The 25,854-nt window shown below is 50.0% G+C and overlaps 1 protein-coding gene across 8 annotated transcripts in view; it reads left to right on the top strand.

Annotated features, from left to right (window-relative positions):
- SMOC1 (SPARC related modular calcium binding 1) overlaps positions 1–25,494 on the top strand; it is a 140,745-nt gene extending 115,251 nt beyond the window's left edge. For 3 of the 8 annotated variants that reach the window (XM_033107270.1, XM_033107275.1, XM_033107268.1), the window contains 6 exons: positions 6,395–6,587; positions 7,144–7,226; positions 9,032–9,137; positions 18,025–18,269; positions 22,875–22,928; positions 23,445–25,494. In XM_033107270.1, coding sequence (XP_032963161.1) covers positions 6,395–6,587; positions 7,144–7,226; positions 9,032–9,137; positions 18,025–18,269; positions 22,875–22,928; positions 23,445–23,461 — 698 coding nt within the window. In that variant the 3' untranslated portion in view covers positions 23,462–25,494. Of the gene's footprint in view, positions 1–6,394; positions 6,588–7,143; positions 7,227–9,031; positions 9,138–18,024; positions 18,303–22,874; positions 22,929–23,444 lie in introns of all 8 variants that reach the window. The other 5 variants (XM_033107274.1, XM_033107272.1, XM_033107273.1 and 2 more) reach the window with 3 other exon arrangements.
- The last annotated feature ends 360 nt before the right edge of the window (positions 25,495–25,854 follow it).

Raw genomic sequence — 25,854 nt, 5'->3', positions numbered from 1 at the left:
GCCCTTAATTACTGACTGAGCTTCCACTAGGAGAGCTTCGAGGTCTTTCTCTGGAAAGATTGCATCATTCATGGAGGTAGTCTTCCCAATACATGTTTCTATGGCCTGTGATTCTTCTTGGTCCGTCTGTGGATAGTTTTCTGTAAGACTGGGCTTTTCTCTTGCTCTCATTTGTCATATGGTCCTTGTGATGGCTAATTTTATATGTCAACTTGGCTGGGCTACGGTGCTCAGTTTGGTTAAACACTAGTCCAGATGTGGCTGTGAAAGTATTTTTGAGATGTGATTACCATTAAAAATCAGTTGAACTTAAGTAAAGCAGATGACTCTCCATAATGTGGGTGGGCCTCATCCAATCAGTTGAAGGCCATAATAGCAAAGGCTGAGATTTCCTGAAGAAGATGGGATTCTGTCTCCAGACTGTAGCATAAAATCCCGCCTGAGTTTCCAGCTTGCTGGCCTGACCTATTGATTTTGGACTCAAGACTGCACCATCATTCTTGCTTGAATTTCCAGCCTGCTGGCCTGTCCTACAGATTTCAGACTTGCCAGCCCCTATGATCCTGTGAGCCAATTCCTTAAAATAAATCTCTCCTTTTTCTCTCTCTCCTATTGGTTCTGTTCCTCTAGAGAACCCTGACTGCTACTGACCTTCTCTGCCTGCTGCCTTCTCTCTCCACCCGACACCTTGTTTCCTCCGTCACCATGAGGTCCCCCCGCTCTTTCTTCAAAGAGTTCACCACATGTGGCTCACTGGTATCTGCTGGTTCAGCTGTTGGGTTACCCAGCATCTCAGCTTTGCTGTCTGCTCATTCCTTCAGCAGCTCCTTCTCTGGAAGGCAGCAACGCAAGGACCTGAAGCTAGAATCTTCTAATGTTTATGTTAGCCGATTTTTTTTTGTTTTTTGTTTTTAATAAGTAAAGAAGGAAAAAGATGATACAGGAGAAAAGGTTCCTAGAACAAAGGGATAAACTCTGGGCTAAAATCAAGATTGGAGATTATCTGAGGATTTAGGTTGTCCACCCTCCCCGTCGCTCCTAATTACCACAAGTAAATGAGAAGTACAGAGGTCTGGGCTTGCCAGGGCAGACAGAGCTGTTCTCCATGCTTCTCCTGTCTTGGCTGGACACATAAGAACCGGTGCCCTGGGCCTACAGACAGGGTTTTTGTTCATCTGGTTCAGCTCAGTCTTTCTCTCTCCTGTCCCCCGCCATGACCACTCCCATCCCAATTCAGTTCTGCTTCTCTCTGGTGCTCTGTATAATTGCTCTGTGTTTTCTGGTAGCAAGGACTGGGACGTGTTCTCATGTTTTCCACAGGATGCTTTTTTGTTGTGTTTCTTCTCTTAGGCAGTCAGAGGTTAAACCACCCATTGCTAGGTGGGGAATGTGACCTCTTTCTTCTCTGCACCATCCTGGGATAGGATTATAGGGGCGGGTGTGCTTGAGTGTGTAAGAATGTGTGATCATATATTCCTGTGCCCCCTAGACAGCCCTGCCTGATTGTTCCCTCTTCCCTGATGCTTGTTGTCTTTGAAGTGTTTACAAATAGCCCTGGCCCATTCTCATAGTTACCAGGCCAAACCTTCTAATCTTGTCATTCTTCCCTGAACTTTCCTAAGCAGAGATCCAATGGTTTAGAACAGTGAGTTCACTTCTGGAGAGCTCCCTCTCTGACCCAATGGTCATGAAAAGACCCCTGAAATAGAGTACCTGCCTTGTAGTTTGGAAGGCAACTTCTTGGTATCTAGGAAAAGTGATAGTTAAAAATTGTAAGATTCATTTGGGAGGGGACTCAGAAGGGTAGAGGGTGAAAACGTCTTTAAGAATGGGATTGGCTTCTGGGTCCTCAGATACAGAATGAGCTTATGCCCCTTGTGGTATACGTGTGTGTGTATGTGTGTGTTATGTGCCGTTGAGTCGGCTCCAACTCCTGGCGACCCTATGAATGTAGTGTCCACAATGCCCTGTCTCCAACAGCCCTGCTCAGCTCCTGCAGGCTCGTGCGTACAGTTTCTTTGATGGAGTCAGTCCATCTCCTATGTGGTCTTCCTCTTCTCCTGTTGCCTTCTATTTCCCCACCATTGCTGTCTTTTCCAAAGAACCTGCCTTCTCACGATGTGCCGAAGTAGGACAGCTGCAGTTTTGTCATAGTTGCCTCCAGCGATGTTTCAGGCTTAATTTGCTCTAGGACCCACCTGTTTGTCTTTCTGGCGGTTGAGGGTATCTGTAGAGCTACGCATATTTCTAACGAATCAATTTTTTCCTGTCAGCCTTCTTCTCTGTTCAGTGTTCGCATCCATGCATAGTAATTGGGAACACAAGTGTGCGGATGATCTTAGCCGGGGTCTTTAATGACACATCTTTGCTCTCAGTGATCTCTCCTAATTCTTCCATTCATCTTTGCTATGTACTTATTAGTATTTGCATGACCTCTGGGAAAGCACTGCAAGAATAATTGATTGATTGATTGATGGATTGATTGATTGGCTGAAGGGTCTGAGAGGGCTACAAAAACACGGGGTAAACTGATCAATAAAGAGCTGAGCAAATCTTGGTATTGCAATTATCTATTGATGTTTACAAACTACTACAAGACTTAACGGCTTAAACCAAAATAATTTTTTCTTTCTAATGTTTCTGTGGGTTGAGTGGTGGAACCAGTTCTTGACTGGTTCTACCTGAACTCACTCCTGGACTTATCCAGCTAGAGGGTCAGCTGAGCTGGAATGTCCAAGATGAGCTCACTCACATGTCTGGCAGTTCGGGCTGGATGTGGGCTGAGCCGCTTTGGTTCTCTCAATGTGTGGCCTTTCATCTGCCAGTGGGCTACACTGGCTTCCTTATGTGGGGGTCTCAGGATAGCTTCCAAGAAAGTGAAGGTGGAACCTGCAAGGCCTCTGAAGGCCTAGGACTGGAGTTTACACACTATTACCTCTGCCCTTTCCAGTGGTCAAAGTATATCAGCATCAATGTGGAGGGGTCTACACAAGCGCATGGATACAGGGAGGTGCTATTCATCGGGACCACTTTGTAATGATCTGCCATACCAAGTAAAAGAAAAATACAAGTTAGAATAAAAATCAGCTTAGCCTTTGGCAGTGAGAGACAATATTGCAGAGAGGTGAAGAGCACAGGCTGGGAGGAGACTGCCTAGACTGGAATCCTACCTCTGCAACTTCCTAGTTGTATGACCTTGAGAAAATCGTACAGCCGGTCTGTGTTCCTGGGTTCTCTTCTGCTCAGTGAGGAAAATAGTAACACTTGTCTTAGAGGCTTGTGATGAGTGTAAAGTGAGTTAATACAAGTAAAGTGCCAGGACCGAATAGATGTTAGCTCAAATAGATGTGACACTCAAATAGATGTCAGTTATTATTACTCAGTTTACTCTTCTGTAATGGCAGGTGAGTTACAGATTTGGCTTTAAGTTTGTCAGTCCTCAGACAAAGAGGGAAAAATACTTGGTACAAGATTTGTAGAGTGCTTAAGCTGAGAAAAATCATGTCAGAAGAAGCTGGTCTGTGTCGAATGGGGAAGTATGTGTTTTAACACACTTGGTTTTGAAGGCAGCAGATTTGGAGTAGTTTGCAAAGTGACTGACCTGGAAAAACTTGACACTATAAAAATAAATAGATTTGTCCCTGAGAGCAAATGATTAGAGGCAGGACTGTCTAGAGGTTGGCAAGACAGGCTTGATTCTCAGAAGCCCTTTACTGGAAGGAACCCCAGCCCTCCTCTCTCCAGCCTGTGTGAACTTGGGAAAATGTATGGATCTCTCCAAGGCCCAGCTTCCTTATCTACAAATTGGGCAGAATAATAGTGCCCACTTAACACAGTTGAAGAGATTAGGCAAGTAAAGCCCCTAAGTCTATCGCCTGGCACGTAATACTCGGTGAATATTTGCTTTGACTGTTACTAGTTTAAAGACGGTTTTAAGGGCGATTTTCTTTCTGTTGGAAGATAAATTCTCTGTGTACTGCTCACAAACGGTTAGCACTATTATTATAAACCTTTCCTGTCTCTCTTAGAGGTGCACCCGGACTTATAGGGAATGTCATAAAGTAACAGCAAGCAAGCAAACAAACAAATAAAAGGGTAATAAACCCTGCATTTAACCTTCTCTCTAATTCCATGCTAGCTAGCCCTCATTTTTTCCAAATTAGCGAGCTTTCTCATTTGTATGGTTTTTATTCTCCATTGAACTTGGTGCAGCGTCTATGGAAGCTGGCTGTAAGTGTTTCAGAACAGCCTTCAGGACTTCCAGAAATCTGTCGACAGCCCCCAAACCATGGTTCCCACTTCTTCTTAGATGGCTCCTCTCCACATTTCTGCAGTTTCAGGATTCCCAATGCTGTAAAGTCAGGTTCATCTTTCGCTCTGCCCCTGGTGAGGCTTCCTCCCCCACTTCTTTGCGTCTGGCTTTTGGTCTGATTTATGGCTTATTCTAGAATGTTGGCCTGGAGAATCTTAATTTAAAGCCTCTGTCAGAGGTTGTTGCGCAAATGTGGTGCCAGTCAAAAGCCGTTTTCCTTTGGTTTTGCTCCTCTGTCACCTTCTCTATGGCATGAAATACGAGGTAGGAAAATAAAGCTACCAAATTGGGGTTGGGGAGCTGTTGAAAAACTCTTGTGTAATCCCCTGGAAGGTGCCATGGCTCCATCCCAGCCAGGGGCTCAAGTGAAAATTCTAGGTCTTCAAGCTGGGTTTCACCCATCAGTTTATGTCTTCGTCTTAAGCTGCCTCTAGAGGCTGTTCTGGTGGCGGTTATAATTGGGTCCAGAATCCCTCTTCTGATGTCCGTCACCGGTTGAAAACTCATGTTCCTCTAGCCAAGGAGATTCTGTTTAGCTTTGCTGTGTTTGCATTATGAAAACAATAGTACTCGTTTTGTTTTCCAAATTGAAGTTTATAGTTTAATAGTGACTGTGCTATATATACCTGTCTCCTGACCCGCAGATATTCTTAGGCCCCTAAAGAAATATTCTGCTCACCCTGCGGTGAGAATCACTGGGCCATTATTGCTTTTCAGCGTATTTTGTCAGCGTGAGACAAAGAACCATTTCCCATCATCTGACTTGTCTCTAAAGCAGGGTTGTGCTGCTTTGCGTCTCTGTGCACACCTGCAGTTTAAAACATCTGCACTGTTCATGTGTATATCGTTAACAGAGCCATTATTTCAACGCCTTTTGAGTCAAGTTTCTGTTATTTTGATCATTGTGCTGTTCAGTGAGCCGCACGGGTCTCCAGATTGCTGATTCAAATTCCTGGCCCGAAGAATGATATTTTTGTGTGAAAATGTCATGGCATGTCCAAGACTGAATTCCTGTCATCTTCATCAAGAGGAAAAATTCTAGAATAATGTTCATGAACGAAATAATATAATAAAGCACATGGAAGGTAGTGTTTAACTTCGATGGGATATGGGTTGTTCAAAATTTTCTTTATAACAAGAAAAGAAACCCAATGCTATTTATCTTTAATAATAATTATTATTATTAAATAATTATTTAATAATAATTATTTAATAATAATAATAAAACCCCACCAAATGTGAGAAAGTATAGTACAACAACAGAAAACAAGAAAGGGAAGTCAGGCAGGTTGACTGGTGGACTGGGTAGAATTTTCAGGTCAAGGGGCATGTGGGTCTGAGGGCCCCTGAGCTGGCGTTGCCTGGCACGGGGCACCACACACTGCCTCAGCCTGGGCCTGGCTCTGGGAAACCAAGTTTGGCTGTTACAGACACCTTCACATGTTTCCTGAGGCCCTTGAGTGCAGCGACCTTCCTGTGGGCCCGTTTCTCTCTCCCATTGGATGGAAGTCGTGTTGTGTAATAGGATAAAGTCCATTCAGCTTACTTTGTCCGGCCCTGTTGGAGGCTGGGAAGCAGTGGGGTGGGTAGGGCCTCGTTTCTGCTCCTCTTGGACACTGACCGTGACTCCCCGAGGCTGGCGGCCTGCAGCTCTGTCCTGCTGTGTCTGGGCTTGGGAGAGTGTCCACACACAGGCATTCCTGCGTCAGCTAGTCAGCTCCCAGGGCTCGCAGGGCAGTCAGGCTCCTGCACCCTCCTCTGCCAAGCCAGCAGACAGTGATCAGCAGGAACCACTCTGAGAAGGCAGGAAATCCACCCCTGAGGCAAACCACTGCTCTGATAAGGAGCAGCCCTCAGTCCCCGGCCAGAGCCCTCTGGGTGTGAATGCTGATGAACCCGGCAGCAGAGACGGCTCTGGGCTTCCAGCACTCACCACGGCCAGGGGGGGAGAAAGCTCTCTGTGCTGAGTCACCAGCCAAGCCATCGGTTCCTCGGGGCCAGGCCAGGTCCTTGCATGGAAGGCAGCACTGATAAGTCACTGGAGTAACAGTCACCACAGGCTGTGTGTGTCTTCTCTTGCAGAGAGAGTACACTCGTGTGACCAGGAGAGGCAGAGTGCCCTGGAAGAGGCCCGGCAGAATCCTCGTGAGGGCATTGTCATCCCAGAGTGTGCCCCTGGGGGCCTCTATAAGCCAGTGCAGTGCCACCAGTCCACTGGCTACTGCTGGTGTGTGCTGGTGGACACGGGGCGACCGCTGCCTGGGACCTCCACGCGGTATGTCCCCCTACCGAGCCTGCCCTGCCCCTCGGGTGGACCCTGGGGCAAGAGAACCTGCTTCCTGTCAGGCTGGCTCCTCTCACCTCCCGGCTTGACTGTCCTGGCTGGTAGGAGTCCAGGCACTAGGAGAGCAGCGTTTCCATTCACGGGCAGATGAAGTTCTGGTAGAAAGACCTGGGTCCTGGATGAGGGTCACTGGTCTGCCCCTTCCCAGCTGGGAGATCTTGGAAAAGTAATTAACCTCTCTGACCCGCAGTTCACTGATGAGAGCGTTAGTGCTCTGCCTGAGTCACTAGGTTCTCAGAAAAGAGCCCATGTGCAGACGTAGGTGACGTCAGTATGCCTGAGGATTAACAAGACATGCCTGCACATGTCTCTGTGGGAACATTGATGCCGGGATTGCCTTGTAGCTGCTGGACAGCGCAGGAGGTATTCTACCGCCAGCCCTGGGAGCCCTCGGCTTCGTGACAACACAGATCATTGCTGGCAGTAGTGGCTGAAGTCAGCTCAGTCCCCAACCCTCCTCACCCCCCATCTCTCTCTCTCTTCCCAGCTACGTGATGCCCAGTTGTGAGAGCGACGCCAGGGCCAAGAGTGCGGAGGTGGATGACCCTTTCAAGGACAGGGAGCTGCCAGGTGGGACATGAAGCTGCCTCTTGCCGGCCCCTCACCTCTTTCTGTTCCTCACCTTCCTTGTCATACGACGAGTTCCCTCCTCAGGGCCTATTTCCTGTCTGTAAGCTGGGCAGGGTCATCGCCAGGAGCTGTGGGAGCCGCATCCAGTCTGGGATTTGCCTCTAATTAGTGCTGTGCCCAGAGCACGTTGTTTCTCCTCCTTGCCCTTACTTTTTGTCTTTAAAATGTAGTCCCTACCCCTGCAATCCTACAGTTCTTTCTTTATTCTTTGGTGATTGCAACGATGTTCTGGGGGCTGTGAGCCCTTTTACCCAAGACTGGGAAGAGAAGATAGCTTATAGGAAGGGGCTGTCCTGAGGGCCATGCGCAGTGTCTGTCGCCTGCCCTGCAGAGTGCTTTTGCAACGATCCTTGGTGACCCAGAACTGTCACTGGGGAATGACTCAAGACTCACAAGTAGGGGGCCCCGGATCTCTAAATGGCCTCTGTGCTGGGTTTCCCCTTATTTATAGTGTTCTCTGCCAGTGAGTTACAAGAAGATTACTAAATGTTGATAGCTCGGAATACTGTGATCTTAACACAAATGTGGATCAGTGTTGGTGGGAGCTGGGCCCACCTTCCCATTCCTCATCAGGACTCCAAAGTGAGAGCTGAAAACAGAGGAAAGTCAGGGCTTCCCAAGTGAGGTATGTAGAAATCACCCTGTCACAAGAATGAAATCGTGGAGGCTGGGTACCTCCTTCTAGCCACCCCCTTAGCAAATAGTAATTCAGATATGCCAGGCCCTGGGTATAATCTAGTGACCGAGGCTGACATAAGGTTTACATAGTGGAAGAGGCAGAGAGTATACACACACATGAATTCAAATGTATACACAGTGGTGAAAGGTACTCTGAAGGGAAAGAGCAAGGTGCTGTGAGAAGGGTAGGAAGAGTCTACTGCAGACTCTGGCTTCTCTGAGAAGGTGGCATTGAACCGGAGACCGGGAGGATTTGCGGAGAGAATGAAATAGTCGCCGCAGAGAACACTGTAGGCAGTGTTGAGGGTCCATGTGGGGCCGGCAATCATGAATTTACAGGGATATCCCTGTGTCCAGTGAGTAGTGGTGTGTACACCAGCCGTGCTGAACTACACGGGTGTAGACTTGGAAAGGGCGCATCTGTGAGAAGGTTCATCCGTGCTTCGGGTTTTGCTAGAATAGTGCAGTGGAGGAAAAGAGAAACAAAGGGTTTGAGAGCATTTATAAGGGAGATTTGATCATTGTAATCTAAGCTGGGTGAGAAGAGAAGTGAAAAAAGGAGGAGGTTCTTGGATAGATAAATTGATAGGTCTACTTGAGTCAACTTTGACCCCTGGGGGTTGCCTTTGTCCCTCGTGCCCCTTCAGTACCTGGTCCTTACCTCTAGAGTTGCATTTTCACATTCTAGTGTGACCACTTGGCCGTACTATACCAGAAGTAGCTGGAGCTCCCCAGCAGATGTGTACTTTCCAAGGAGAAGGACCCTATAACCCCGTGTTATATCCCTAACATTTAACATAGTGTCTGAGCTGATACTCAGCAAACATTTGTGGGATGGAAGAAAACTGAAAGCATTGTTATCCCTTTGGTCTGATGGTCCCTTGTGGGCCACAGGTAGAGAGGAACTGTGGGGGTTTATGAGAATCGCCTGAGCAGTAAATGCTTTCCAAAGTGGACTTGGTTATACAAGAAGGACCTAGAGAGGTTGGGAAATGGTGGTCGTTGAGGAAACTGTTTACTTCATTATTTACCTGGCATCTGTCTTCAAATCTCACCTTATCTTTCAGGCTGTCCAGAAGGGAAGAAAATGGAATTTATCACCAGCCTACTGGATGCCCTCACCACTGACATGGTACAGGCCATTAACTCAGCAGCGCCCACTGGAGGTGGGAGGTGAGAATGTGAGCAGGACTCAGGCCTGTGGGGAATGTGGGGCCCCAGACTTTTCAGCCGCTGTGGGAGGCTGGGAGTAGAGGGAAGGGTGGGGTAGGGCCAGTGCTGGAAGTTAATTGTTTTCCTGAGACCAGATAGCTATGCTTTGTCCCATCATCCATCAACATGTCCCTGCCCCGGCCCTGGCCCTATTCTTTGGGAGTTGCTTGTCTGTAGCTTGTAGTTACCTGATTACAGGCAAGTCCAGGGGTGTTTGGAGACTTCCAGCATTTTAGTCTCAGAGGTGGATGCATTGCAGTGCGAGTCCTGAATGGCAGAAAGGGTAGTGGACATATTATGGGGACAGGGAGGGGAAGGAGGGATTGCAGAGTACTTGGTGGTTCTCTTCTCTTCTGAGACGGCAGGAACCATGTGCCTTTTTGGCTTCCTGAGAATCCCAACAGGCTCTGGGCAGTGGAATTGGACACTCATATAGCCAAATCCAGCTAAGTTCAGGAGCTGATATGCTGACATGAAGCCGAAATGCGCATGCTCCCCAGTGACCAGCATCAGCGGGGCTCACTCATTTGGGCCCGTTAGGTCAGTTGGTTGGAGCATCCATCCATCCATCCATCCATCCATCCATCCATCCATCCATCCATGTGCTCAGCACCTACTGAACGTGCATGGCACGCCAAGTACTTGGCTAAGAATTGAAAATCCAGGGATATGAGTCACGTCCCTGCCTTCAAAGAATGCAACCTAGTGGGGATACTAGGCTGTAGACAGAGACCAGTAAGCTGTGTGGTAAGTGCTAAAACAGAGGTGGAAGAACAGAAAAGGGTGTGCTCATTCAGACTGGAGGAGTCCGAGAAGGAAGGAAAAGATAGTGAGCTGAGTTTTGAAGGATAAGTAGGACTTAGCCAGTAAAAGAAGGAAAGCCATTCTAGTTAAAAGGAAAGAGCATTGTGACTTCAAGAAAGTGCACATGCGTAGTTCAGCAAGGCTGGGCTGGGGTGGATGGTGAGGGGGAGGAGGGGGGAGGAGAGTGGTGATAGAGGAGACAGAAGAGGCAGGCGGGTAGGATCCAAGTCTCTAAGGGCCCAGGGCGGGAGGCACAGTAGGGGTGTGGGAAGTGCTGTGGATCCTACAGCAGCGGAGGAAGGGGTGGGCAGCCTGCCTCTGAGCTTATTTGGCTCACCAAGGAGGGGGGCCAGTCCCCCCACATCTGCCCAGAAGCAGAACTGTTGTCAACAAGGCAAGGAGTGCCACCACGAGGACAGGCCCAGGCCCCCAGAGCCGGAGAGGGCCCAAGTGCAGCTGCCTCAGCGGCCATCAGCAGGACCACGAGCCTGTGTCTCGGGCGGGTGGGACCAGGACCACAAGCACAGCGGCCAGTGGTTCTGCGTCCCCAGGTGTACAAAGGCAGCCATCCTGAAAACCCGGTTTTATGTCGCATCGAAATGAGCACAGTGTTTGCCTCCTGGGTTGCCATTCTTGGAAACTGCTTGTCCAGGGGCTTGCTCTCAGCAGCCCCATGGTCCTGCGAGCTCTGAGGCTGCTCCTGGCCCTGGCTCTGTTTTTGCTCACGCTGTGGGCGGGGCCAGGCCTCCTCTGTGAGGAGCGGGACACTAAGTCTGAGAAGGTGGAGACAGGGTCTGACAGGCCAGCCGCTGGGGCCTGCTTGGGCGCAGCCCAGGGTGCTCGGTGACTAGGTGTCTAAAACAGAGAGGCTTGTGTCCAGATCTCCAAGAAGGTGTGAGTTTTGAAAAGGCGTATTCAGTATTATGTGCCTTTATGTTATTTATGCTTGGAATATGAAAAAAAATGCCTGTCATTTCATGCAAAAATGGGTGTGAGATGTTTATGTTTAGTAGAAGAGAGAGAAAACAGAAAAGGGGAAAGGGCATGGGTTTACAACTTCCATGTCTGGGTGCTTCCCACCCGTGCAGGGCTGCTGGCTCTGGCCAGCCACTTGGGGAGCCTCCTGGCACTTAGGCTTCTCGCTAAGGAGACAAGACTTCAAGCTCCATCACAGTTACTTCCTGGGGAGCCCAGCTGGAGTCCTGCGTGGCCTTGCTCCAGGCAGGCTGAGGGTGCCGGGAAAGGACTTGAGTCCTGGGCCAGCAGGTGAGGGGCCGGTGGGGCCAAGAGTGCAGCTGACCCCACTGCCAGGGCCCCAGGGGTGGTTATGACAGATGAGGCCTCACCCGTGAATCGTGGGCTGCAGGGATTTTACAGAAAATAAAAACTAAGAAGTTTACAAATGTTTTAAATACCAGTGTGTCCTTAGGGAAGGGATATTTTTCTTTAAAAAAAAAAAAAAACCTTTTAGGTGTAATTTAGAATTGGGAGAAGTTTAAAAAAATGATCTTTCTTAAACATGTTTTTCATTTTAAGCTCATATAACTTGACCATGTTTAGTTTTGGTGAGAATGAAAGGGTTGACCTGCATTTGGTAATTGTGTTCTCTAGAGGCTGGATAGCCTCGTGTAATTAAAAGGTAGATAAGATGAACCAAGAAATAGTTTAGGAAGCAAGGAAGGGCGTGGGTAGGGGTAAGAGGGAAGGGAAAGAAGGAGGTGGCTGGCCAGGGTTACCAGTTTTCCTGGGTTCAAAGCCCTCCCAGATCTTTCCATTATAGTCAGAGGAAGCCCTAACTGACCTGAACTGGCCCTGCAGGATGGTCTCGCTGGCCTTGCCCTCCCCTCTCGTAGTCTTCTCCCTCCCATCATTACGTTCTGGCAGCTGGCCCTCCTCAGTTCCTCAAACAGGCCAGGCTCTTGCCTGTCCCGGGGCCTCCATGCCAGCTGCTCCTTCAGCCTGGAACTCTAGAGCCCTGGTGACAAAGAAACACCATCATTCCCCATCTTCCCGTGATTGGCACCTGCTTATCCATTTAAATGGTACCTTCTCAGACACTACCCAGTCTAAAGGAGCTGCCCGGTTACCCTCTGTCGCCACACCGCTTTTTAATTCTTTAGCCTAATGCTTACCACTGTCTGATATTTTGCTCTTTTGTTTATTTATTGTGTGTCTCACGCCACCCGATGAAAATTTAAGTTCTATCAGAGAAGGAACATTTTCTGCCTTCTTCCTTGCTATATTCCCAGAACTCAGAATAGTGCCTGGCCCATAGTAGATGCTCAATAAATATTGGTTAAATGAATAAACAGCTAGAAGGATAGGTGGATAGGTGGATGGATCACTGTCTGATAGAGATATGTGTCTTGATAAGACCTCTCTATCTTGGCACATGTGAGAGGGTCAAGGAAGCCAATTCTAGTCCCTCTTTCATCCTCTCAAGGTCTGGCAATTAAAGCTGGACATCAGCTGAGGCCAGTGGGAAACTGTCCTACCCAGGGACCATGGGAAGAAGGGACAGGGAGGATGTTTGGGCAGTGCAGAAAAGAGGGTGTCTTCCCCTCTACCTACCGCCTTTCAGGTATGGAGATTTTAGTTTTGCACAAACTCTTATATCTTCACCCTCCCCTTATATAAGTTCTGTGCTGAGTTCTGGAGACATCTGGGGACAAAGGCATAATTTCTGGCTTGGAGGAACTCTTGGAAGAAGAGAGATCTAATCAAGTGATTGCACTATAGTCAGTATGATCGTAGAAGCAGTGCTACAGAGACTCGGGGGAGGTAAGGCCTATGAGAGAAAGCTTTACACAGGAGGCCACATTTGAGCCACAGCTTCACTTACAAATGGGAAAGTGACCTGACCTGGATGGACCAGGGGTAAGGGCATCCCAGCAGGGGGGCCCTGGGAATAGTGGGGTAGGAACCAGGCACAGCCTATGGAAGGAGTTGCAAGAAGTGTGGTTTCTGTTTGGGAGGCAGGCTGTAGGAGGACAGGAGGACAGGCAGGAGATGAGACTGTAGATTTGGACAGAGCCCAGATCATGCTGGGCCTTGTGATTCATGCCAGCGAGGGCAGCAGGGGGCCACGCGATTCCACGGGCATTCTTACGGCAGCCAGATGGGAGGGGAACCAGGTGAGGCAGGAAGGCTGCAGCAATTGTCAGAGTGAAAGGTGAGGAAGCATGGACGAAAGCTATGGGGGAAGGAATGATTTGCTGAAGTTTCAGTCATGAAATCAATAGGATTTGAAGACTTCTTGGATGGAGAGAATGGAAGAGAGTAAGGTATCTACTTCCTTTTCTGATTTTCTAGACTGATTTGGGGTGAGGGTGGAGGGAAAGCAGTGCCACCCAAATCTAAAAATAGGCAAAGTAGAATGGCGCGTCCACAGACCCATCTGCGGTTGGTGCATGGCAGGGGCAGCCTGCAAGTATCATTGCGTGGCAGCCATTCTCAATGACGGTCTGTTGGATGACTGACTTATCCGTTTAGTCCTTCCCACCACAGAAGAGCTCTCCCTTAAATCAGTCGTCTGTCTCATGGTACCCATTAGCCTTTATCAGTCCCAAAGGAAGATTCTGAGAGATGAGCTGGAAGAATCTTCTTGAGCGGGGAGTCCTCTCCTTTTGTCACTCACCCTAGGGAAAGGCAACTTTGAGGGGAGATGGGATGGGCCATAAGAACCTCCTGGCCCTTCACGTGATCCCCCAAGGAGAGACCATCTGTATTGTGGCTTCCTCCTTCCTGCCCAGTGTGGTTACTGGTTGCTTGTTGATGGCCTTGCAAGGAAGAGGCTGGAATGTGGCTGACTTGGCATTTCCCAGCCCCACCCTCCCGCACAGCTGGCAGGGCCTGGACCCAAGTCCAGATGGAGCTCAGTTGGTCTGCTTGGTTTGGCTAGTGCCTCTAGGCCGTAACACCTCACCTTCTTTAAAACTGCTTGAGACAGCAGAACTGGGCCCAAGATCTTGGCTGAAGCAAGTTTCCTTGTGGTAAATGGGGTTGGCTCTCCAGCTGTGCATTGCAGCCAAGGCCTGGCGGGGTTCAGGCTGCAGAAGCAAAACTGAAAGTGCTACAGGAGAAGGGCGGCACCTGTCACCTCTCAGTTTGGGAGAAAACTCATGGAGGCCAGTCCAGTGGGGGCCCTGGCTCTAGTCACTTTCCTTATCCCTGGAGGCAGGAGTCAATGGGACAGCCACCAAAACAGCCCAGAGGAAGGGCAGACACCAACATTTTACTGCATCTTTCCCACCATAGCCAAGGAAACTTGGATGCTCTACGTACCCAAAGAGCCCTTTTAGTAGGAGTGGAACTTCCCCTGCAGGGAGGCCGTAGCATGGGCCAGTGAATCACGGTTAAGTGATCGTAAGGAACCATTGCACCCTCTAATGTAGGCTTCCCAGCCCTTGCCTGATGACCAGCTTTGAATTCCAGTAGTCCTGGTCTCCAGTGGGGATTATGTGTGCAGGTGTGAGAGGAAGGTTGGAAGTTTGATGCCAGTGTAAGCCTAGAGCTGTGAGTGAAAGTTGCCAAAGTGTTTAAAGGATCCTTCTAGAAAGCTACAAGAGCAGGAGGGATCAGTGGGGTATGGCTTTGAGGTCAGGAATAAATTTGGGGAAGCTAACCATGATGGCAAGGACTCTAGTCAAGGTTGCTTGAGAGATTCCTGGAAACTCTCAGGGAGGGCCTCCTGCCCCATCCCATCCAGCGCTTCCCAGGAAAGTCGTGGCTTCTTCGTTAACAGAGGCCTCTTGTGTCTTCTTTCACACAAGCCCAGTCCTTGGTAAACCAGGACTCCCAGTAGATCTCAGTCTTACCTTGATCTTATACGAAGCATGGTAGGTCTAGGACTTAAGGCTGTTGTAAATCAAATCAAAAACTTGATTTACAAAGTTTTAAACCAGATGCTTTCAGGAGTTTTCTTTTTTCTATTACATTTTGTTGGAAATATGGGAACCACCCCCAAACCCTTCCCGATTCCTGGCTTTTGTCTCTCCCCATCTTCTTCCAGAAGGTTTATGCTTAAACATTTTTCTGGGTCATGGCAAGAACCTCCTTTTCTCTAAGTCAAGGGTTCTTTACCTGAGTCCATGACCTTGGATGAAGTTTAGGGGGTCCATTAAACCTCTAAAGTCTGCAGAATTCTTTGTGTGTGTGCATTTTTCTAGAGAGAGACTATGGCTTGTTTAGGTTCTCAGATGGGTCCATGATCCCACCAAGCTAAGACATTCTTGCTTTAAATGCATTTGGAGTTTGCCCTGAACAAAGTGTTGGGTTCCCAAGTAGGACCCTAGCATTGCCAGCTTCCCACGGGGGGAGGGGCAGGTGGGGAGATGGGTTTCTGGAGGTCAGAGCAGAGAGTCCTACCCTAACTGGGGAAGAGGCAGGCCTCTCAAGCCCCACAGGGAGGGCTGTGGGCTGTGCCAGTGTTTGAGAGATCCAGAGGCACTGCTTGGAGAGGCTTCCGGGATCCCCTCTTGGGGAAGTGTCCTTGGAGCCCCCAGGAGCCGGGTCAGGAGGGGAAGAGAGGAGGCCAGTAGTCAGAACTTACGGGTGCTCTGGGCTTGAGGCCCTGCTGGGAGTAAGGAGGTCAGGAACGTGGTTCTCTGGGAAAGACAGACAGGGCAGGAAGAGAGTCCGAAAAAAGGGAGGGAAAAGGGAGCAGGAGCCAGATGACAGTCACTCCATGTGGGAGGAAACTCTCAGAGGTTGCAAAGTGGGTAGAAGAGAGGCTTCTTGCTGCAAACTAACCCAAAGGAAGGTGCAGGGAGCTCCATCACTGGGAGTACTGAGAACTGGGCAGGCACGAGCCCCAGGAATACGTGTTGGAGGCAGCGAGCCTCTCCTGGCAGGGCGTCCAAGCGGATGACCTCATCCCTTCCCGTCTCAGTGACTGAGGCTTTATTATTCCAGCCTCTAGGTAGACATTACGCTATGCTGAGCCTAAAGGTTAGCTGCCTTTGCCTGGGACTCTCATGGCCCCTGACGGAAGGGGGCCTCTCCTCCCAACCCCCACTCCTGGCTGCTTTAGAAAGCCTCCGGTGGGAATAGCTGAAGCAGCTCCCTTGGGGCTCCTCCTGGCTCTCCTCCACTTGAGGGTCTTCCCTCAAGCTTAGGAGAAGGCAGAGGCAGGCATGGTGCTCCTGCGCCATGAGCGTCCTGATAGGGGATTTTCTACAGCCCACCTGGTATACCCTGCAGGAGCAGGCTTGAGAGTGAATGTTGTAGGTAAAATAGAGGACGCTTAAAGACACCCGTGCAGTGGCAGAGACAAAAATCTGAGCTGTGCATTGAATAACTGCCTGCCTGTTACAAAGACCCCCCCCAAGCCTGGTTTCCATGACAGATGAAGCAGATTCCCAAAGAGCCAGAGGCAGCCGGTCCCTCCTGCCTTCCCCAGGTCCTCCCTGCATTAAACCTGTCAGGATGAGGTCCCACTGGCAGGTCCACTAATTGCACTCTGCTGGAGTCAGTTCAGGGTACCCAGGGGGCCCGCCTGAGATTGCAATGCGCTTAATGAGCCCTGGGCATTTAGCAGGCTCCTTCTGGTATTGAAACTTCTTGTTCCCCAAACACTGAAGTCACTTGGGGGTAGGAAGAGGAGGGAGTGTGCTGGCTTATTCGTAGGGGAGGGGTGCGGGAGGGTCCTCTCCCCTCTGGAAAACTCACAAGCCCCAGGGAAGAACCCCAAGGCATTGGCGAGTGCCTTGAGTGTTTTTCTTGCTGGGTACAGCTTCAGGCCCTGAACCACTGCTCTCGGATCCTTGTGGAGCAGCAAGTCCCTCTGCCACACTTGTGAGCGTGGCAGGCACGTGGTTTGTCCCAGTGCCCTGCATGCTACGTATTAGAATATATGGAGCTCCCAAGCTCAGTCTTACTCCCCCTACCAAAGGAAAGCTGCCCAGGGTTTGGCGCACATTCACTCAGTGTCAATCTCTGGGGGCAGGAGCCATGGGACTCCCATGGTTCTGTTATGGTCAGAGACCTGAGTCTCCCCTCTGCAAGAGGGTAAACCATCGTTAGTTTTAAAAGTTTTAAGTATTAGCTAGCACCCTGAAGCCTTTTTGGAGAAAGATGTGGCACAAGTAAAGAAAATGGCTAGGTAGGACATGTGCAGTTAACACATGTAGACATTGTCACTGTAGGGTCACGACATACATGTGGGTTGTGTTAGTGCTTGTCATTACAGTGCATTCAGACATCAGGAAGCTTTCTTGGTTACTCTAGTCCAGTGCTTCTCAGGAGAATCCCCTGGGGGTTCTAGTTAACATGTGGCTTCCTGGGCCTACCCCAGACCTCCTGACTTAAAACGTCTTGGAGAGACTCACCTCTCGTAGGTCTGGGACTTGCCAGTTTTAGAACCTCTGTTTGTATCCATCTCAATTGCCTTCTCTTAATTCCTACTGCACTCAGTAGCTGACAGTGACAGACCATGGGAACTTCACACTTCGCATTGAATTGTCCCTGCCTGGTTTCATGTTTTTGGCTCTGTGTCGCTGAGACAGTGAGCAGCTTGAGTTGGGGCTCCCCTCTGACTTTGGCAGCCCTCCCAGGACCTGGCCTGGGGCCGGGGGTGTGCTGTATGCTCAGAGCACCTTTCCCATGCCTCGTTCATGTGAGTGTGTGGAGAACAGCTTCCTGCAGTGAAAATTAGGCCAGGACATGGACAATTTGGAGTCCAGCTGTGGTTTTCTCAGGTGAATTAAATCCAGCCAGTAGATGTTGAGCACCCATCTTGTATAAAAACATTCCAAGCTATGTAGAGGGTGAGGCAGGTTCATGTAATAAGAGTTGCCCGCTTGGCGACCCCTGAGAAATGAATCATCTAGTCCTGAGGCTCAAGTTGGACAGGACGGCTTGATTCTGCCACAGGCCGGGCGGGTCTGGGAGGTCTGGCTGGAGGAGCCATTTGTAACCGGCTGCCGGCAGCCCAGCACGAGTGCCCAGGCACCTGACCGATGGTGAGAAAATCGAGGTGGGGCTGGTAGTTCCTGCAGGATCCTGAGCTGTGTTTTCTGGGGTGGGGTGTCTGCCTGTGGCCCAGGTTCTCAGAGCCAGACCCCAGTCACACCCTGGAGGAGCGAGTTGTGCACTGGTACTTCAGCCAGCTGGACAGTAACAGCAGCAATGACATCAACAAGCGGGAGATGAAGCCCTTCAAGCGCTACGTGAAGAAGAAAGCCAAGCCCAAGAAGTGCGCCCGGCGTTTCACCGACTACTGTGACCTCAACAAGGACAAGGTCATCTCACTGGCTGAGCTGAAGGGCTGCCTGGGTGTGAGCAAGGAAGGTGGGTGCTCGGCCCTGTGCTCCCGGCCTCCCGGTACGTGGTGCACCAGGCACTGGGACCAACAGATGGGACCCCTGGTGCTCACTTATGCAGCCACTCCCTGGGAGTGTGTTATGCTTCGTGCTCAGTGCCTGGTACTGTGGAGCAATCGAAGGACAAGGTGCCTATCCTTCCTCAGTCTCCTGAGGAGACACATGTGAAAGTGTTTCTATGCATTGTGATAAGTGCTGTGAGAGCGTATTAGGATCGGCCAGGTGCAGTGACAAGCAGACCTGCACAGGTAATGGCTCAGCACAGTGGAGATTTGTTCATCTTGCCTGTGTAATAGTTCAGTGTGATTCTAGGTCATGGTGTGTGTGTGTGTGTGTGTATGTGTGTGTGTGTGTGTGTGTGTGTTTAGGGATAGGAGGAAGGAGTGGGGATTGCTTTGTGCAGTCACTCTGAGATCCATGCGAAGAGAAACTCCACCATCTTCCTCATGTGACTTCCAAGGTCACCCTGGGGTCCATCTTCATCCCCAACCAGCCAGCTGGAGTAAAGCATGGGTAGTACGTGGGGGAGTGTTGAGGCAGTCTGGCAGTGACACACATTATCTCTCATATTTCACTGGCTGGAACTCAGTCACTAGACCACACCCAATAGTAAGGAAGGCTGGGAGCCCTGGCAGAGGAGGAGAGCATGGATTCTGCTTGACAGGCAAGCAAGTGCTGAGTATTGTGGGGACATATATAGAGGCATCTAATCAGCGTGGGAGCAGACAGCCTAGGAAAACTTCATGAAGGAACTGATGTCTGAACCCGGGGTCAGCAAACCCTGGCTGTGGGCCCCATCTACTCCATGGCCTGTTTCTGTATGGCCTGTGGGCAAGAAAATGGTTTTGGTATTTTTAAAGGGATGTAATTTTTTTAAAAAAAGATGAAGAAATGACAGAGTTTGTACGTACCTCCAAAACCTAAAATATTTGCCATCGAGCCCTTTACAGGTAAGTTTGCCAATCCTGATCTAAACCAGTACCTGAAGAGTCAGTAAGAGATGGCGAAGCAGAGAGGTCAGGGCAGGGAAGAATGGTCTACGCTGAGGCAAACGAAGAGCGGAGATGTAGGATGAGGAAACAGAGTTTTAGAGGAAGTGAAAGATGTGAGTATGACTGAAGTGCGTATTTGAGGATGGCAGGAGCGGGGAGGGTGTGGGAGGCAAGGTGAAAGAGTTTAGACTTTATAAGGTGAGTGGGAAGCTGAGGAAGGGGTCCAGTCTGAGAAACTATAGCATCAGTTTTGCTTAAAAATTATTCTGGCTGCACTATCGGAAATAGAACAGAGATGAGCAAGGCATAGTATCCAATAGGGCCCACATGTGAGAAAAACACTCTGGGGATAAAGAGACGGTAGCACTGCAGACCTCGGTGACTGAGTGGATATAGGGATGAAGGTTTGGACAACTGAAGGGTGGATCCCTGGGATGGCAACATGGAAGGGAGAGCAGAGCGGGCGGAGGGTACGTGGAAGAACATGAGTGTGGTTAGAACGTATCAAGTTGCCTAAAGGATGCACCCGAAGGATGCGTGGGTCTGTCATGCAGGTGAAGGTTCTGGGCTGAAGATACTGATTTGGGTGATGCTGACTTGTGTGAAATGGAAGCTTTGGAAAAGCTGGAATCGCTTAGGAAGAGACCTGAGGGCTTTTCCTTGTTCTAACCCTAGGTTGGCAGTGTAATCCCAGAGGGTAGCATGGGCGGTGGTTAGTGACCACAAGGTACGCAGTGTTCAGATCTGCGCCCTCTATCGCTGGGTTCTGGGCTGAGCAACCTCGTTGCTCTGGGCACCCCTGTCCGATGAGGGTGCCTCTCTGTTCGCACAGAACTCTGAGTCCCTGAGCCATAGTGCAACGTCATGGTTTAAACCCTGCCTCTGCCGCACACTAGCTCTTGTGCCACATACGTGCTACTCAACCATTCTGGACTTCAGTTTCTTCATCTGTAAAATGGGAATCACCATAGTATCTACCTCATAGGGCTCTTGTGCTAAGTCAGTGGGACAATGAGTGAAAGCATTTATCATAGTGCCCGAGATGTTGGAAAAACTCAATAAAATGTCAATATTGCTATTCTTCACAAGATTATTGCCTCTGTCAGCAGCACTTATCACAATGTATTGCAGTTTATTTTTCTGATTCCCCCTTGACGCCATGGACTTTTCAATTCCTAACATCTAGCACAGTGCATGGCACCTAGTAGCAATCCATGAGAGCCTCGTCAAATGAGTGAATGAATGGATGAGGGGTTGCCTTTTGTGGTGACAGCACACTTTAACACACTTGGAACCTGTGCTTATCTCACAAAGCACAGGCAGGGGACCAATACTGGAAAGAGACCACTTAGTGTTAGTGTAGACCCCAGGCCTACCCAGAAGGACTTCTGGTCTGAGCAGGCATGGAATCACTGAGACTCTGCCCTCGGTCCTCTCCCTCGCGGGTAGTTCTGGTTCTTGCAGCACACAGGCTCAGGGGAGGCTGAGTGTGGTTACCTTGGGTCCACAGAGCTTTGGGAGGCTTCCTAACCTTCCTTGGAAGCCTTGCCGGGCACCAGGTGTCCGCCAGCTCTGCCTCTTACCAGCTCTGTAATTTTGTGCAAGTTACCTAAACTCTCTGAGCCTCAGTCTCCTCATGTGCAAGAAAAAGATATTATTTACCTGACAGATTTGGTGCGAACATTTAACAAGATGGTGCGTGTGAAGGACTTAGCCCAGTACCGGGTGCGTGGTGAATGCATAAAAGCAAATTAGTGGTAGTAGAGGAACATACCCATGAGCTACAGGCAGCTCCCCTTGGTCTCTTGCTCTGGGGAATGGCAGAAAGCCACTTGGGTAGATGGTACGTAGGGAATGGACCCCATGCTTTGGTCATCTGGTATCATGTAGTGCCCTCTGGTGGGCTGAGAAGGGCTTGCATGCCAGGAGGGGGGATAGATGGGGGTTAGGGAGGACATGGTGTTTGGGGGTAAATGTAGCTTTTTGTCTGAGGGACCTAATTTTTTGGAAATGCCTCCTGAACACAGGTATTTTTAGCAACCAGACTCCTCACTGAGGAGGTAAGTTCTCTGCAGCATGAAAAGGCCAGACATTCTGCGGGCTGGGGCCTCCTTCTTAATTGGTCCTTCCCAGTTTATAAAGCACGTTCATCAGGATTACTGTCACCATCCCGTGAGGGAGGCACGGTGGATACTAATTCCTCCATTTAAAAAAAAAAAAAGGCCAGCTCTCCCTTTGAATTGCCCAAGGATGCTTCCTGCCCTGGGTTCAGCCTTGTGTCCCTCCTGCCCTCCTTGGTGGTTAAAACATGGTTCTGGAAGCTGAGCCGGTCTGAGTTTGCTTCACCACATTAAAGCCATGCCATCTCCAAGCCTCAGTTTTATCATCATAAAATGGGGGTAATTTGATCATTTTATAACTATCATATACAATTGCTATGAGGATTACCTGACATGACTTAGGTAAAGGGATTAGTGCAAGAAGCCTTCACAAGAGAGAGCCATTTTCTTTTCCGAGTCTCAGCTCCATGGCAGTGCTGCGGTAGGCCCCTGTCTGTATATGCCTAGAGCTTTCTGCTCACCACGGACAGAAGCAGTTGCTGGATTGAGCAGGTTAAGATGGGATCTGGAGCCAGGCAACCTGGCTCTGTCACTTCTCAGCTGCCTATCTTTCCAAGTTTGTTTCTTCCTCTGTAAAATTGGATATACCGATATCTACCCCGCATCCCATCCCACCGCATGTTCTGTCTCTCTCTCTCAGGTCTTAAGGAAGCTTAGCATAACTGGGGCACACTGAGCAATAGGTTCACATGACCAGTGAGTGGGCGTGGTTTCCACAACACTGTATACCCCTCAAAGGCCCTTTATCCACCTCCATGAATTCAGTCAGTCTTCAAGGCAATCCTGTGACAGAGGCAGAGCAGAAGCAGCACAGCTGTCATCCCAACTCCCTTCAATAGACAGACCCAGAGAGGTTAAGGGGCGTTCCCAAAGCCACACAGCCTCCAGGGGTCACTGGAGCTGGCCCGGCTCTTGGTGTGCTTGCCCCCCAGCTCCTCCTCCTTCCTTTAGGAACCTTGGCCCTGCAGGTGCCTCCCTATGGGTGCAGTGGGTATCAACAGAACACACCTGGGACCCTGCTTAAGTCACTCAACTGCTCTGAGCCTCAGTTTCCAGATTCGTCAAGTAAAGGGGCTGGACCAGAAGATCGCTAAGATTCCTTCCGCCTCTGACATTCTGTGACTTGGAGAACCAGATCCCCAGAAGGTTATGCAAATGTCCATCAGCGCCAAAGCCCTTCTTATCCAATAGCTGAGGGGATTCCAAAGAGGCACCCCAGTGGGGACCTGCCTTATGGAAAAGGGACTTTGTTTCAAAGTGATGGGTAGCAATGGGTTCACCCCTGCAGAACAGGGCTACTGACACCCACAGAACAGGGAGCACGACGCACAATCTCTGGCTCTTTCCCAAGGCAACTCTGCATTCTGGAGGTTGAAGGGGACAGAGACCAAGGCATAGAGAAGCTCTACCAATTCCCTGGATCAGGGCCACTCGAGTGTCTTATGTTCCTGTTTGTTGCAGGTCGTAGTCTTGGCAGCTTCCCCCAGGGAAAACAAGCAGGCACAAACCCATTCAGTAAGTTGCTTCTTTCTGGGGTCCCCTCTACGGGCCCCCTCATGCAGCTTTGGTAGTGCAGTAGGCGTGGAGGGATTGGCCGAGTTACTTAGGTTCCCATTTTTAATTTTTGCTGAGGATACAAGAGAAAGATGGGTTAGTGCTGTGAGGATCCTGACATCCCCACCTGTGAACAAGCAGCTGCCACTTCTGCTCCAGCCCCAGGTTGAAAGGCTGGCATCTGGGAGAAGTGTGGTTTGTGCAGAATGCTCGCCCCCAATGTGCTTCCTAGGCAAAGCCTGTTTTCTGGAATGCCAGACTTGTTCCACTTGCCATTATGATGTCTCCTGGTGGTAAGAGATAGGCAGGTACAACATGGGCTTATCTGCAAGTCTAGGCTAGCTGTGTCCCGTCCAGCCCCGGTATCTTAACAGCAGGTGGAAAAGACTGCTCTTTGGGGGAAATTGATAAATGTAGTTGGATTTCGCTGAAACCTAAACCCAGCTCTAACTTCTTGTTTATACCTCGCCTTCTCAGTAGGACGCCTCGTCTAAGGAGCAGAAAACCACAGGGCAGGCAGAGAGACCAGGGAAGCAGGACGAATCATCAGACACCTAACCTTCGACGCTGCCCGTGGCCCAGCCAAATCCCATGTAACATGAGTGGTGCCCACTGTATTTGCACTTTTAATAACTCTTATCTGCGTGTGTTCTTTTTGGTTTCATTTGTAAACACCAATATCTAATACCACAGTGGGAAAAGGAAAGGGAAGAAAGACTTTATTTTCTCTTTTATTGTAAGTTTTTGGATCTGCTACTGACAACTTTTAGGGGTTTTTTTTTGTGGGGGGAGGATATTGTTGGGACTGAGAAGAAAGAGATTTATATACTGTATATAAATATATATGTAAATTGTATAGTTCTTTTGTACAGGCGTTGGCATTGCTGTTTGTTTATTCCCTTCCCTCACCCTGCTCTAGGTTGTGGGAGTTCTGGACACACAGCCCAGCTTTCCAGAACCCAGGACCGTAGCCCCTGCCCCCCTGCATTATGTCTGGAAACTGCCCCCTGTGTGTATATGGACGGGAGCCCTTTGATATTCAGACTCCCTCAGTTCCTTCCTGGTGGGAGTAGGGTACCGCCCTATGCCATAGCTACCAAGGCTGACAAGACAGAAACGGTTGGCCTCCTCAAGGGAGGTTGGGTTGGGGGAGAGATGGGAGTTGCCCTGGAGGGAGGGCAGTAGCCAGCTCAGGCACCACTTCTCCCACTCCCGTGTGTTCCTGTTATCCAGACCCCCAGGTGGCTCAGGATGGGGGTGGGGTACCCCAGGATCCTAGTGACACACAGAGCAAATATCCTCAGCGGATTTGCATTAGGTCAGTTGAAACATTTTTACCCACATTTAACATCTGCTCTGTAAAGCATGAGACGGGTAGCAAAGAAGAAAAAGGCACACAGTGGCACCTTTTATCTGTAGATGTTTCATGTTTAAGCAGCAGAGGGAAGAGGAAAGAAAGCGCTATTGGTGAGTGAGGTGCCCACAGAAAGTCTCCCACAGATGAGGCTTCCAGAGACCTAGGCTGCCAGGTCGGACTGGCTTTTTACCTCCACGTCCTCCTCCTCCCCTCCCCCCACTGCCACCCGCACTCCGCTGTGGTCAGCACAAGCCCGAGGAAGGAGTTGGGTCAGTCACCTTGTTGGTAACTGACTGGTTTTATTGTTTAACCCAATACTGACATCCCTCCTGTTCCCTCCGGTGCTCTTGCGGGCTTCTAGGCTTGAGGTCAATTCCAGAGCAGCCCTGACGTTGGGCCTCCTATTTCTGCCTCCCCTGGAAATGCAAAGATGATAACCTAATGAGGGAGAAATCCTGGCCTATCTTTCCACAGACGTTTTACCAGGGTTCCAATGGGGGCTGCCCAGCCTTCGGGTCAGATGCACAGCTTCCTCTGCCCAGGTGACCATGTCCATTCAGACAGAGAGCAACAAATGACACTTAGCGCCTCTTCTCAGGAGCAGCCATGGCAGCAGGGAGGGAGGGCGGGTACCCCAGGACTGGTGCCCTTATCGGTTTGCTCTTGAGAATGTGGCCTCACATTGTCTCCCCTCCTGGTGTTCCCAAAAGTGCATGACCTTGCAGGACTGTACCCCTCCCTGGTCTGGAAAGCTTTGGCACCGGAAGCACCGGCCTTCTCAAGGCCCAGCTCTGGGGAGGGCCCCTCAGGGACAAGCATGGCCTTTCTGGACTTGATCTGAAGGTTCTTGCTGTCCTGGCGAAAGTCCTAGAGCTTGTCTTGGGGATGACTGGAGGCCCCCTACTAAGGTGAAAAGGGACCCCTCGCCCATTAGCCTGGCCCAGAAAACTCTGTGCTGGAGCTGGATGGACCTCCCAGGAGACCCCAAGCCCTTCTCTGGCCTGGAGGAAGCGTATCAACATAGAGAAAGCACCTCCTGTAGAAATCAGACTCTCCCCCAGTCATCTTCTTTCTCATGTGTGTAGGCTGTGTTGTGTGGTTTTCCTTTGTGAAGAGGGAGGGAGACTATTTGTAGCTTGTTTTATAAAAAATAAAAATGCGTCAACCTTGGTGGCTGTTGCCTCTTTCTTTGGGTGGCTTCCTCTGAAGCCTTTGGGAAAGACTTCATTTCCTACAAAGGTTAGTTGTCTTGCTTGGCTCCCTCCACTCTGATCCTAGGAAGTCCGAGTTGCTGGACGAGAAGGAGCCAAATGTGGCCACGAGGTGGCACTGTGCTTTGCTGTGAGGACTGACCTATCCTCTTGGCGCTTGCCTACAGTGTCTGTGCCCTCTGTGTAATTCTCCCGCTTTCCTCCATCCATACCTTCACTGCAATGTCTCTGGTAGCACTTTGGGTGCGGGACTGGGGGGAAGCCCATTCCATGGCTTCAGGCTGGTGGGAGTGGGCACCTTGGCCCCAGCCCAGATCAC

This window comes from Rhinolophus ferrumequinum, chromosome 6 (assembly GCF_004115265.2).
Source record: "Rhinolophus ferrumequinum isolate MPI-CBG mRhiFer1 chromosome 6, mRhiFer1_v1.p, whole genome shotgun sequence".
NCBI lineage: Eukaryota > Metazoa > Chordata > Mammalia > Chiroptera > Rhinolophidae > Rhinolophus > Rhinolophus ferrumequinum.
Note: the sequence above shows the minus strand (reverse complement) of the source record. Positions and strands in the feature narration are given on the sequence as shown.